This window comes from Alligator mississippiensis, chromosome 2 (assembly GCF_030867095.1).
Source record: "Alligator mississippiensis isolate rAllMis1 chromosome 2, rAllMis1, whole genome shotgun sequence".
Taxonomy (NCBI): domain Eukaryota; kingdom Metazoa; phylum Chordata; order Crocodylia; family Alligatoridae; genus Alligator; species Alligator mississippiensis.
The window spans coordinates 27,919,142-27,934,305 of NC_081825.1; the positions used below are offsets into that span (position 1 = coordinate 27,919,142).

General features: G+C 40.8%; 1 protein-coding gene across 2 annotated transcripts in view; it reads right to left on the reverse strand.

Moving 5' to 3' along the window:
• STK32B (serine/threonine kinase 32B) overlaps positions 1–15,164 on the reverse strand; it is a 325,870-nt gene that overhangs the window by 154,965 nt on the left and 155,741 nt on the right. For both annotated transcript variants that reach the window (XM_019479571.2, XM_019479582.2), the window contains exon 4: positions 14,098–14,271. In XM_019479571.2, coding sequence (XP_019335116.1) covers positions 14,098–14,271 — 174 coding nt within the window. The remainder of the gene's footprint in view (positions 1–14,097; positions 14,272–15,164) is intronic.

Here is a 15,164-nt window from a genome sequence, read left to right on the forward strand (position 1 = left end):
ATAGACATTAGGGCTGGAAGGGACCTTGGAAGATCATCGAGTCCAGCCCCCGTGGGCAGGCTCCACCCAAGGAAAAAAAAAAAGCGGTGAGCCTGATTTCTTTTTTTCCCCTTTTGCAGCCTGCCTGAGCTGTGCAGGGGCCCGGTGCTCCCCTCCATGGCTGTGGTGCCCCATGGATCTGCCCAAGCCGGCTGCCTGCGGGTGGGTCCCGCCTGGGGGAGGGCCGCCGCTGCTGTGGAGGGAAGCACCAGCCACTCCCTCCCACCCTTCATAGCCCAGGGACCGCTCTCCCTCTTGACAGCTTGCTCTCCCCACCCCACTGCCGGAGAGGCAGGTAAGTACATGGGTGTACATGACATGGGGGTTTACTTGGCCCTAAATGGAAGCAGTCTTTTTAAAAACTCACCACTTTGATTTAGGGCCCCTGTTTCACCTACACTCTACACCCACCCTAAGATGCTTACTTATTTCAAGCTAAGATGCTGCTGCACTTTTTCATATCAGCTCATGTCTACTAGAAAAAAAAACCCTAACATAGGCTAACATTTAGCAAGCTGTATCTGTTGACTGTGCTTTGGAAGAGCATTCAGGCTGCTTTACTATCTGAAATTCAGTGAGGGAATAAGTTTCTTATTCCCATTTGCAAAATGTTAGCTAGCATTTATATTTTTAAGTGGACAATTTTATATAGGAATCTCTTAGGATTTTAGTCTTTTTGCTTATACTTTGAGACAGCATATGAAAATATGGAAAAGACCAGTTAAAATGAAGAACTTGAAAAATACAGACACGTTATTCCACTTCAGAGAGTTACTGGTCTAGTCAGCCCTTAAAAGGATCATTATTAGAGTACAACCCAAGACCTTCCATATTCCACCACAGAACTACTGCTTGAGCTGAAAGAATAACTCCTTTAGTTAACAGCAATAGTAAACTAGTATCATGCAGTAGATCAGATACCAGCAGAAAACATCGCTCACTTTAATGCTGAACAAGACATAGCATTGTTAATAATTCCAGTCTGGCTCTTCAAAAGTGGAACCTCCAGGAATGTAAAGCAAAGTGGTGATCATAATAAACTCATGAGATGGGTTAGTGAAATTAAACAAATTTTGAAATCGTATGATGCTGAAAGAAAAACACATCACAGCATGGTATTAAAAAAGCTGAATGCCCAGATGGACCAGTTAGCCCTGTATGCTAAAATTCTGCTGGAAGGTAATTGTAATTTCCTTTCCAGACATCTGTCAGATCCAGTCTCAGTTCTGACAGCATGAAACTGCCAAATGATGATAGAGGGTAATGCAGTTATCTGATGGCTATAAGAACACTTGCCCCCAGAGAAAGAGTGAAAATGTAATTGTATCAACATGGAATGTGTTACTTCAGAAGCCTCTACAGAATCATAGGCCTATTGTTCCTCAGAGCCCAGTCTCTACATGTCGAAGGATTCTGGGAGATAAAACTAAACGTTGGAAGAAAGCTGAATGAAAACATACAGCCTACACTGCTCAGCAAGCAGGTGGCTTCATTAAAATGGATGAACTGCAATGTTCGTGAAGAAAGGGAGGCTGTGTTAGTCACATCTGAAATAATCATTCATTTGGTCTTTGATGGGAAAACATTTGTCAAATATATTATGCACTAATATTATTCAACCAGCACCAGAAACAATATGCTTAGCCATGCAATGCTGAAGTTTGACATCACTGGGCACAAAGATGCTTTGTTCAAGATTAGAGTAAATTACCGCATAGTAAGCATCACTGTCTACATGTCCAGATGCTTACTGAGCAGTAATTTGCTCTAATCACAAGTAAATTTGCTACCTGTAAATGCAAGTAGCAAATTTACTCAGGAGTAATTACTGTACAGTGCAGCACATGTAGATGGCTAACTGGGAGCAAATGTATTCCTAGTCAGGTGAGCAACAGGGGGCAGCAGATTGCACCCTGCCCCTGGGAGCTGCCTGCTGCCAAGGCGGGTTGTGCCACCAGAGCCTGGGCAGGGGCAATGTCCCCCTGCCCTGGCAGCAGGGAGCTCCCAGCCCCTGTTCTGCAGTTGTGGAACAAGGGCTGGGAGATTCTTATCTCACAGACCTGGCTCTGCAATCGTGGAGTGGTGGCTATATATATATATATAGTCTCCCAGAGCCCATTCCACAATAGCAGAGCAAGAGCTAGAAATGATTGTCTCCCAGCCACCACTTCATGATTGCGAAGTAGGGCCTGGGAGCTCCCTGCTGCCAGGGCGGGGGGGGGGGGGGGGGGCATTGTCCCACCCGGGCTCCAGTGGCAGAGCATGCCCTGGCAGCAGGCAGCTCCATGGGGTGGAGAGCAATCTCCCAGCCCCAACCAGGAGACAGCCATCTCCTGGCCCTGTGCTCCCTGCCAATCCCTGAGCTAGTACTCAGGTGGATCTCCTCCTAGCTGTTGCAAAGCGACAGAGTCGGGAGCAGACTACTGCCAGGAGCAGCAAATTTGCTCCTGCTTTCCCACGTGTAGACACCTGCCCAGGGGTTTACTCTAGAGTAAACCCACCCTAGACAATTTGCATATGTAGATGCACCCACTATGTAAAGAGTCCAGCATGTGATCCAAAATTTGGGGAGGCTAACACAATATGAATCAGCAGAAGTCATTTTCCCTGTATACTTATCAATATATTGGTCAGCCAGTTTTTAAAGATTTGCTGTAGAGGAGGATAATATCTGACTGTGATCTGAATTCCAGCAGAACTGTTGGAAATGAATGTGAACAGTGTAACTAGTATTCACAAATATGGTTAAAGTGGATTTATGGTAGAACATATATTTGTATGTCAGAGTGAGGGTAGGGCTAAGAACAGATGGCAAAGCATAAGCTGAAAATGCTGATGAGGTTAGGATTTTTTAAAGTCATTCTATATAGTCTTGTGTGAACAGATACAAGTTGTCAGACACTTTTGGTAGAACTATATGCAAGAGACATTCTGTATTGCATTCATTATTTTGTCATTTTAAATAATACCACTGTAATTTAGAAGATATATTTTGCAGATTTGCATATGAAAAAAACTCACAGAATCATATAAAAATATTCCCTGAAACAACTTTGAGATGTCATCTAGCTCAAGACAGGATTGTCTCAGTCTAAACCAGACAAATATTTGTTTAACCTATATTTCATACTTCCAATTATGTAGAATCTCTTGGTAATCTGTTCCTGTGCTTAACCACCCTAATAGGAAATTCTTCCTTATAGCTCATCTAATTTTCCCTTTTTGCAGTGCCATCCTCTTTGTAACAGCCCTTTTGTATTTGAAAACTATTATGTAATCTCCCCATTGGTCTCCTCTTCTCTAGATAAAATAATCCCAGTTCTTCCAACTTTCCTTTTATATTATGCTTTCTAGACCTCTAAAAATTTTGCTACTCCATTGGTAAGTTTCTCCAATTTGTTCACATCTTTCTGAAAGTGTCTCTTGCTGGATATAGTACTCAAAGGCTAAGTAAGTACAGACATTCTAAAAACCCAAGGTGGATTCAAACTAACTTACATAGGTTTCTTTACGTGAACTAGGTTAGTTGGGGACTGAACAGGATATAAGTTTGCCCTTCGGTGAGGGGGCATGTGCAGGCTGCCTGCACTGGCCAAGGCCAGCAAGTTGGGGGTGCTCCCGCATGCCTCCCAGCAGGCGGCCAGAGAATACTGAGTGCAGCCAGCAGCCAGCCACCCCTGACTGGCTAGCACAGCCCCTCACCCCAGCTCTCTCTCCTGCCAGTGGCCAGCTGTCAGCAGTGGTGGGCAGGCAGCAGCGGGGGAAGAGTGAAGTGGGCCCCTCCAACTGTGCTGGCTTGAGCTTCACTGGCTGTCAGTAGTAGGCAGAGTCGGGAGGTGAGGTGGAATGGAGGTGCTAGCCACATGCCTCCCTCCCCCCAAGACACAGGTGCCAGCAGTCCTCCTCCCCACTGCCTGGCTGCAGCTATGTCTGTATCCCTGCACCTGCCCTCCCTCCCCTTCACTGCTCTGTCACAAGGGACACAGACATAAGGACAAAGACATCAGGATTTCTGCCCCCCTTCCCCACGCCCTGGCTGCTGCTGACCCCTGGTCAGAGGCAGGAGGCAGGAAGCAGGGCTGGGGATAGAGCAGGCTGAGTTCCAACACACCGCCCTGCAAGGGGGTGGTGGTAGCAGGGACCCACAAAGCATCCTGAAATGCCGATGAACAGTGACGTAACTTGAGTTGGGAGGGGATCTAGTATAGACGTTATATAGAGTAGTCTAAACTAAATCACTTAAATCTGATACCACATCAATCCAGATCTATCTTAGTTTTCTCTAGCTAAAACACTAAACTCAGGTAGGGTAACATTAACTCAGGTGTAGAAATGACTGACAGTGAAGTATTGTGGTCATTGTAAAGACACTCAAGAAGACTTAATTTTGTTTTACAAATCTGAATAAGAAACATACATTTAATTATAAAGGCTGCAGGACTAATGATGCGATATTTTTGGACTATTTGGACTAGTTTTTGCCTAGTTTGTTGTGTTCTTTTAAACTTTATGTGCCACCTAACAAATTAGTGCACATTCCAATAATTATATTTATTTTATTTATCTTAAACTAAATAATATAGTGATAGCTCCCTAGCACATTAGTAAAGCATCTAGTGTCTCTCTAACTGCAGAAAAATGTTTTAAGTTGTATGTGATGATGTGCCATACCATCTGCACCTCCCTTTTCAAAATCCTAGATTCATCCATAGACAATTCCTGTAGACAACACTGTAGTATGTTAGGGGAGGGGAGGAAGGAGGGGTTTACAACAGTATTACCTCCATGACTCATATTTATCTTATGGTTCACTATAATAACCAGGTATTTGTCAGTAATATTTAAACCTACTCAGTCATTCTTCATTTTGTGTATGTGCATTTTATTTTTCCTAAGTGTAGCACTTTGCATGTGTCATTGATTTTTACATGGCTTATTTTCAGACCATTTTTCTGATCTATCAAGGTCACTATGAATCCTAGTCTCATCAAAATGCCTGCTACACTTCCCAAATTAGTGCCATCTTCAAATTTAATAAGTGAATACCCAGTTCCCTGCTCTAGATCATTAACCAAGATATTGAACTCAGGACAGGCTCCTGGTGAGCCCCACTTGATGCCTCTTCCCAGTCTGACATTGAGCTGTTGATGATAACTATTACATGATTGTTCAGTCAGTTGTGCATCAGCTCATGTTAGTTTAATTTAGATTAAATTTTCTTAGCTTGCTAATGAGAATGTTGTGGGAGACAGCAGGAAAATTCGTACTGAAGAAAAAAATATCATTTCCACAGCTGTCATTTATCCACAAGGTCCATTACTTTATTACAGAAGGAAATCATGTTGGTGAGGCATGATTTGCTCTTTACAGTCATGCTGGCTGTCCCTTACCACTTTGTTATACTCTAAGTGCTTAGAGAGCCATTGATCTATGATATGCTACAATGTTTTTCCTAGGTCTGTGTGAATAGGGAACTATTCGATTCAGGTTTGGATTCGGCCGATTCAGATGCCAGCAATTTGATTCAGAGGTCTGAATCAGTTTTCCACTTCGATTTGGCCAAATCGGCTCCAAAGCTTTGGAGCCGATTTGGAGATTCAGCCATAGGTTATAATGGAGAATCAATGAAATATCTTTAACTTTGTTGTTTTCTGTCTGACTCGGAGAAAACTTTCAGGGGTGGTAGCCTTTGCTGAGATCATGAAGCCTACTAAGTTTCAAGGAGATAGGCACAGGGGTTTGGGAGGAAACTGTACCCCAAATTCTTGAAAGGAAAACTCATGTCATGTGTATGTGTTACACCACAGGGGGTGAAAACTGCAGGATGCTAGCCCCTGTTGAGGCCACAATGCCTGCTAAGTTTCAAGGAGATAGGTGTCTGTCTTGGGGCACATGGAGTGTGGGTTGGAAACTACTGCAGGCCTGGCTGCTAAGGTACTGTGTTACCAATCAATCATGATTCACTCAGGGACCAGCTCAATACACAGTAGCTATCTACTAGATAATGAGTTAACGAGAAAGGATTAACACCTACAAAGCCATAGACTAATGAGAGGAAAGAATCAATACAGACACTCAACTGCCCCAAGACAGAGACAGTCAGTTGCACAAGCACCCATGACACGAGTTTTGCCTGTCAACAGCTAGGGGTGCAAGGCCCAGAACCCAGAAGCCCTGCACCTATCTCTTTGACAGCTGTCAGGCTTCGTGGCCTCAGCAGGGGCTAGCAGGCCTGCAGCTTCACCCTGCTGCGCCTTAACACACACAGTGTCACCTATGTCACAAGTTTTGCTTGTCTGCAGCTTGAGGTGCAGTTTCCCCCAAACCCCTGCACCTATCTCCGTGAAACTTGGCAGGCTTTGTGGCCTCAGCAGGAGCTACCATTCCTGCAGTTTTCACCCCCCTGTGGCACACACGTGACACGAGTTTTGCTTTCAGGACTTTGAGGGGCAGTTTCCCAGAATCCCTGCACCTATCATCTTGATGCTTGGCACACATCGTGCTCTCAGCACAGGCTACTATCCCTGCAAGTTTCATCTGAAGCAGCCAAAAGACAACAAAGTTATATATATTTCATTGATTCCTCATTATACCCTATGGCTGAATCACCGAATCTTTTCTGAATCTTTTCCGAAAAGATTTGGAAGCTCCAAATCAATTTGGAAAGCCTAAAGCTTCCAGCAATTCAGTTTGGATTCATAGATTTGGCGTCCGAATCTTCCAAATCATCTTTGAATCCGAATCATAATCCAAAGCTTTGCACAACCCTATTTTTTCCAGGTATCAAAGTTAGACTTACTGATCTATAATTCACTGGGCCTCCTTTTTCTCTTTTTTAAAGTTGGCACTACATTTGTCTTTTACCAATCTGTCTTGGACCTCATCTGATTTCCAGGATATCTTCATCATGGCTTTGCAATTATTTCAGCCAATTGCTTGAGTACTCCTACATGAATGTGATCAGGCATTCACCTGAAACATTTAGTTTATCAAAGGGCTTGAATAGAAGAACAATTATACCATTGTAAAGGGAGCAGGGAATTTCTGTATGTGGGTGTGCATCAGCTGATTTGCTCATGTGCTCTTAGCAGAAAGCAAGTCAAGCAAAGCTGTGGTACCTAACCCTGTTTCATTCAGGGGTAAGCTGATCTGGTTGCTACATATTGCCAGATAGCAGTGTGCAGACAAAACAGTGGATTCAGTTGAACTGTATTAAGTGCCCTCCCCCCAAATGGTATACTTGTTTGTATGTCCATACCCTAAGTACTATCTTGCCCGTTACTTATTCCAGAATGAATATCTTTCCATATTTTCCCTCTTGTTGCCATCCAGCCTTAATACTATTTGTGCTAGTCATCAGGCATCTGGTCTTTTTTGTGAAGACTGAGGTAAAAAGGCATTATACACTTCTGTCTTTACCACATTACCCAGTATTAGCTGTCACTCCACTTCTGTGATGAGCACACACTTTTTCCTTGGTTGTCCACTTACTTCTGACATATCTATATAATCCTTTTGTATTACTTCTTATCTCAATTTGTACCTTAACCTTTCTAATTTTGTCTCTGTGTGCTCATACTATACTCAGAGATCCACCTGTAGCAATATGGATATAAGATTCTAGTCTTTGAAGTGCTCATGGTTAAGCCAAGCATGTCTATATCTTTGTATCCTTGCTTCATATCAGGACAGGATGCTCTTGTGCCTTAATATTGTCTCTATAAAAGGCAACCAATTCTCCTGGACTCTTTTCCCTCTTGGGATCTTGCCTCTGTTTGTTAAAGCCTTTTTCTGAAGTACAAAGTGTTTCTTTTTTTTTTTTTTTGCTCTGTACTTGTGTCTGAATAATATAAAGTGATGGTTATCACAAATATATTGATATTAGTCCTGTTTGAAGTTACAGTGGTATATCCACACATGTTCAGAGAAGTTGCTGTAAGAAGCCATTATTTATCTGAACACCTGATTCTTCAGGCTCACCCCATGCTAAAAGATCAGAAGGATACAAAAGACAGAGAATGCCACACCACAAGTTCTTTTTGCTGATTGACTATTAATAACTAGCTGCCAATGATAATACGGAGATTCAAATAATGTAAAGTTATTGGAAAATAGCAGACCATCAGCATAACTGAGAGTAGACAGGACTAAAAGATAAAAATACTGTAGAGTTTTGCAATATGTCAGGAACTGTAAAATATCTTACACATGAGTCACTGAGAGATTATTACACAATAAAATATTTTACAGGGATTGCCTTCAGAAAACTACCTTCCTATTAGAAAGAAGTCTAATATTAACAGAAAGCTGAGAAGGCATCTGTATACTTCTAGAAGCATCAGTGATAAATTCTAGATAGTACTTATGTATTTTAATTCTGCTTTCACTAACAACACAATAAAACTGTACTACCTCTATTGGGTTTTGTAAAATTATACAGTTTAAAATCAATTTAGCTAAACAGAATTAGATTATGTGAAGTATACTGCTATAGTTATAAAGTCTATTAAAAGGTCAAACTGAAAAAAAATATCACCAGCACCAGAATTACTCAAGGTTTCTGCATGTGTAACTATCATTTGGAAATAACTTCTAGGGTATATCAGATCTCTAAATCTTAACAGATTTCAGGAGTTGATAACTGAAGCTATAGGGGAAGAAAAAAAGCTACATTCCAGTTCTCTCTCTCTCTCTCTCACACACACACATACACACACTCTCTCTCTCTCTCTCTCTCTCACCTCGCATGGTTAGACTTGGGAAAATACTATAACCATATAGCTGGAGGTAACAGAAACGGATACACGTTTCATACAGCATGTAAACAGTACAGTATGTTAGGAAGATTTAAGTTCCTAACTCATACTGACTCAGGCTATTCACTCTTTATAATCCTGCAATTTTAATCCTACTCAGTCTGATGATTCTTTCCACTGCTCTTCCTTTGGAGAGTAGACAAAAATTTAGCATATTGCTTTCTCAGTGAATCACTACTGATTTCTAACAAGCTTTCAAAACAAAGCTTTAATACAATTTTATAGATTAACCTGTGAACATTGAGTCGTAACATTTTGTTGAAATGTTATTATTCATATTTGGTACTGAGATGTACCATAGAATACCATACCACCCCAAGAATACTAACTGGAACATTTTCTGAAAGTTCTTTTCTTAACATCCATTTTTTTTTCTCAGTGGCTATATGTATTTCAAAACTGTCTGTCTAATGATGTTGCATCAGATTTCAATCATCATGGTGCCATTACTACACTGATATACACCACATGAAGATTTGGTGAATAAAGTTGAATTTTAGATTAATATTGATAATGGAGCTTATTGGAATATTTTTTATTAAATAAAATGTTTGAGCTCAAAATGTTTCTTTTTAATTTTTTTTTCCTTTGGGGAGGTGAAAGAAACACTCTTCTGTATTGCAGTTGGGTGATTAGGCCAGCTGCCTTATTCCAGAAGCATGTGATTTTGAATGAAACATTGATCTACATGAAGCACCATGGGGACTGAAACTGGATTTCTCACACATTCAAAACACTGTACCACATACATTTTTAGTCCAAAAACAGACATAAGGGGCATGTCTACACATGCACTTTACTGCACATTAGCCTATTAAAGCACATTAAAGCATCACAAAAAAGTGCTCTCTAGCTGATGCATATTAAAACAGGCTAAATGTGCCTTTTTCTAGTTCTTCACAATGGAGGTACCAGATTTAATGCATATTACCTAAAGCACGTTAATTGAATGTGTAGACACACCCTTTGACAAAATTCTTTTTTCATGAAAATATTTGGGAGACCTTTGCTCCAATGTGAATTGAAAAATGAATTTTGAAAACTCTAAATTTCTCTACAACAGAGAATTGTCATCTTCCAGGCAGTTGTACTAGAAGCAGAAGTACCTCAACAAAACAAGCATCAGAAGAAATGACCATAATATCACTGTTATGATTCTAAGACTGTGGCTAAGGCCAGGTACAGACATTACACTTTTAATCAGTATAAGTAATCAGAAACTGGTCTATACTTGTAACAGAACAGAAGTGCGGTACAGAAAACCAGTCTATACCCATAAAGAAGTTCATCACACACATACAGGTTTAAAAATGGCAGAACCCAGGCAAAGACTTGGTGCTCCCCCTCTAAGGGTCAATTTGTGTTCTGTTTGCTACAGATCTAAACTATGCCACTTACAGAAAACCACAACACTTAGTTTGATTCTGCTTTGGGCTTTTGAATGTCTGTAGATAGCCTAAGAAACAAACTTAGTCCACTTCCCAGGCGCCACATGCTGAAAAACTGTTGCATGGCTCTTGTTGCAGTGGTGCCAGACATACCCAGTACTGCCCTGAGAAGCGCATTCAAGACTACGATTCTGGGAATGTTCTTGAGTACACACTAAGAGTGGAGGAAAAACATTTTTTTTTTTTCAGTGGGCAGGGCATATAAAGCTGGAGCAAGTATGCAGGGCTTGTTTCTCAGCAGCAGTTTTAGAATTGCCATGAAGATGGTATGGACTATCCCTTGTGTCCATACCATCTTCATGGTAATCCTAAAACTGGAATTAGAAGCAGCAGTCTAATAACTGTATAGGTGACTTTGGCTTAAAGAAAAAGCACTTTGCTAGTTTACTTAGGACACTGAAAGGCATGTTAGCCATCTTATTATCTGATAGCTGATTCTCTTCTTGAACTGCTGCAAATTAACAGAAACTATTTTCAAGTCAGTGAAATTACACCAGTTTGAAACATGCAAGTGAGAAGAATTAGGTCTTGAAGTTCAAGATATGCTTGTACAGTATTCCAAGAAGCAAGCAGAGGCAACTTTACACTGAAACCTCTGAGTTTTACCTCGTTTTATACTGTGGTCGTTAGCTTTGATGCCAAACTTTGAACTGACCCACTCCTACCTTAACCTGCACCATCACTCAAGATGTCTCCAAATCTTCACAGTATTTCTGTTCAAGCTTGTCTAAGACTCAAGTTTGTAACACTTGGTATCCAAGGTTTGGGTACAAATTCAGTTCTCTTTTGAATGTTTTGACAGCTCACTGTTCAAACAGGTCTCATCATTTGAATGAGAGAAAGAGAAATGCACAACAACTTGTTTTTCACAAAAAGCACTCCTTATGGCATAAAAAGAGAAGCCAGCAAAAATTCCAAGCCTGGCTTTTTAAAAATGATCACTGGAAACAGAAAGAAAATGGCAAAAATCATGCAATACATAGAAAAATATTAATATTGTATTACGGATACAAAAGTTCAAACACTTCTTGGACTATTTCTCCAAATTTACCCTGCTGGAAAGTCAACTGTGGCAAAATTTACTTGAAGGTCTCCCTCCACCCCACCCTACCTCCCACGATTTCAATAACAATAGATAAAGCCATCCAACCCTGCCCCGTCCAACCCTGCTTCAACTCAGATTGGAGGAAGTGGCTTACCTATATTTAGAAACATAGAGTCAGAAAAATAGAGGTAGAAGGGACCTCCGGATGTAATCTAGTCCAAGCTCAAAGCAATATAGTCCTTGACTAAACTACTATATACAAGTGTTTGCCTAACCTATTCTTATAACTGCAGAAACAACTCTCTTGCACAACTTTGACCCCTCTACAGAGTCACAACATAGTTTTAATTGGCTCTGTAATATAATAGCACAAGGGACCACTGGTAGACAGACAGGGTGGCAGGTTGTTTAGACAAACCTATTTATATTGATCATTGGCAGATCCACTCCATGAATTATTTCAATTTTTGCCTAAAATTCAAGTAAAATAATTCTGGTGATGTGAGGCCCAATTCTCCTCCCAGTTGTATTATTGGGAATCAAAAGGAAATCCACAAAATCAAATAAAATTACATTGCTGTAAAAAGAAATTCAGAGTTGTACCAGACCCATGTTTTTATTCCACAACTAGCTGTTTGGAAATTACATGAGAATGTACCTCTCTACTTGAATTCAGTTTAGAATTGTTCAAGAAAGACTACTATGAACAAACTAAAAAACTGACTACCTCAATATCAGAACTGCCTCAAAGGAAAACAGGGCACAGACAGAAGTGACAATATTCACCTGGTCTAGCTGCAGAAAGTGGTTTATAGCCATGATCAAACACAAGTGCACAGTTGCACACAGCTTTAAAACTGGCTAACGGAGTGAACATCTGACCCCTCATTGCATGAGGGGCCAGAAGAAGACATCTCAAAACAGATATCTTCTTTAACTTCAGTCTGCCTGCCTGCCAGCCTGTTGCTGTTTTCAGGATGGGGGCAGGGAAAGGGAAGGGAGGGAGATTGGTCTGGGGATTTTTCACCCTCTGCTAGAGGGTGGGATGGGTGTATTGGAACCAAGGAAGTTGGGGGGGGGGGTCCAATTCACCCACTCCACCCTTCAGCACCAGCTGGGGAACCTGTAGAACAAGCTCCCTCTGCTCCCTTTCCCCGCTCCCATTCTGAAACAGAGTCAGTCTGGGAGAGAGGATGGGTGTTGCTAGGGGAAACTGGCTGCAGGCTAGCAGCCAGCAGCTAGATTCCCCTCCCTCCTGGAACCGACAGTGGACTTCTCTTTGGTGCGGGGGATCGTTATAACTCAGAACACTTTCTGCAAAGCGTTCACAGTCACAGCAGGGAGCTGCACTTCTCTCTGCACCCACAGGGCACATCCCCATGAGTGGGAATGAGCATTTCCCCAGGCACAAGTAGCAGCGGCACATATTTGTGCCACTGCTACTTGTCTCCGGGCATGCCCATGCACATGCATGACAAATTGCCCCTGATGGGATAGGGGAGGCTGGGGCCAGCACCTGGAATGGGCCCAGCAGCCTTATGTGGGGTCCTGGGGGTGTCCCAGGGCTGCAGCAATTGTGATCCACTGTAGAGCCTGGCCAGGCTCTGGTTTCAGTCAGCACATGCTGCAGCCATGTACATCACCCTACTATTTTTTGGAGCAGTTTTTTTTTTTTGACATATCCTCATGTCAAAAAGACCCACCACACTGCAAATTAGCAGTGAAGAGAATGCATACACATGGTATATGTGGTTTGCGGTGCTGCAGATGGGTTTGTGGTGCTGCAAACCACACGTGAGTGCTCATGGGGACACCCACAGTGTATATTATTTCTTCCACTCTGAGTATGGACAAATGTACATTTGAGCTGCCTCAGGAGAGGTGGTGGGACTGCTGCTTGCAAGTATACCACAGCTGTTACAAGTTTTATGTCTCACTGATACAAGATAAAATGATATTTGGGGGGCTGATATTCTTTTCTCTTGCATCTTTCCTAGGTCGTCATGGCTACAAGAGCACTCTACCACCACCACAACATTAGTGATGCAAATTAGTTAAACTGCCCTAATTTTGACCCTGGATGATGCAGAGTTAAAGTTAAAATGGTTTTGCTACATTTGTAGCAAATATGAATCATGGAGGCATAACAGTTCTATCATAACAGCTTGTATCAGTATCCTTTGATAGCTATACAGTTGTTACATATCTATACCCTTTATTTTCTTCTGTTTCTCCTATTTTCCCCTGTAAATCTCTATCTTTCTGGAATCTGATAGCTAGTTTCCCACCATCAGTCACTCAGATGCTTTTTACTTTTATGGCCTTTTCCTTCCCACAGTTGTTCCATTGATTTACAATTTTGTGTGTTCAGGAAAACTGTAAGGAAATTAAAATATTAAAAGCAGTCTCCTGGATATTGCATCTAATATTAAGTAAGAATACTATTAAGTAAGCATGCACCATGCCTCTTGTATAAGCAGATACAAAAAGGGAGCAAGAAAACAGGGTTGAAACAGGACTTTTACAAGGATGAAATGAGGGGAAAAGACTTAAAAAGCTACAAGGATGAAAGTCAACCTTTAAATATAAATTTTTAACACCTACAAGCAGAATTTAGTTACCTAAAATAATGCAATGAGATGCAAGCAACTACAGTATGAAGACTTTCCCCTATGGCTAAGTCAAGAAGTCCTTCTTTTCTTGCATATCTTTCTTTTCTTTACTAATGAAACAAATACTGGTCACTTACCTGTGAATTATATGATATCTCTGCAAATAGTCCAGTGAAAGTGCCAGCTCACAAATATATAATTTAACCGTTCCTTCATTGAAATGCACATTCTGTTGTAAATGGTAGCGCAAATCCCCTCCAAGTAATAGATCTACCACCATGAACATGTCTTCTTCATCTTGAAATGAATACCTAAAGTAAAGAAATTATGAATACATAAATGAAACAGACCATTAAGTTTGATTTTATGAGATTTCCCTATAAAATACAAGACAGGGAAGCCATATGGCAGGATCACAATTGGATCACATGCAACCTCATTTTGACTGTGATAGCAGTTTGAAATAAAGATGGGCAGCAGAACTGGGCACAGGGTATATCATTTGCCATTTTGTTTGTTAGAAACTAACCATTACCTTCATTAATGATTCATTGGTGGACACTTTTTAGAACTGTTTGGGCATTTATCCATTTTAATATGATTTTATTTTTTGAACAAATAGTCCTCTAGATAGCAGAAACAAAAATAAGGCTTATGATAAATGTTCTCAGTGGTCACATAAATGCAGCCATAAGAGGTGGACCCACATCTATAAAGAGAAGTGCTTTAACAAATTTGGCCCTTTAATCGTTTGAGGTACATTTTGCCTTCCACATGTACACATACAAGTCCAATTAAGGCAAATATACCTGATAATTTATAATGTGGTCATAAATTCACTTGGCAAAGAAAAAAGAAAACAAGAATTATATTAAGCATCATTATGGATTTTTTTGAAAATACATTTGATATTTTATAAAGTGACAGAGTCTTGATGGTCCCTGACTGAATTCTCTTGGATGTTTTCCAAGAAACCAACTTCTACACTTATAAATCCAAAGGTATAGCCCACCAACTTATAATGTGCTTATTACCTGGGCAAAGGGGAAATTTCCATGTGTTTCTATTTACTATGACAGCTCTGCCATTGCTATATTTTATTCTGAATACAGAAAATGTGGGAGCAACTCATTGGTTTTAAATGTTGAATGGAAGATTCATATTTTTCTTCCAAATGCAGAAATGGTGAATACCTATTTCTTTA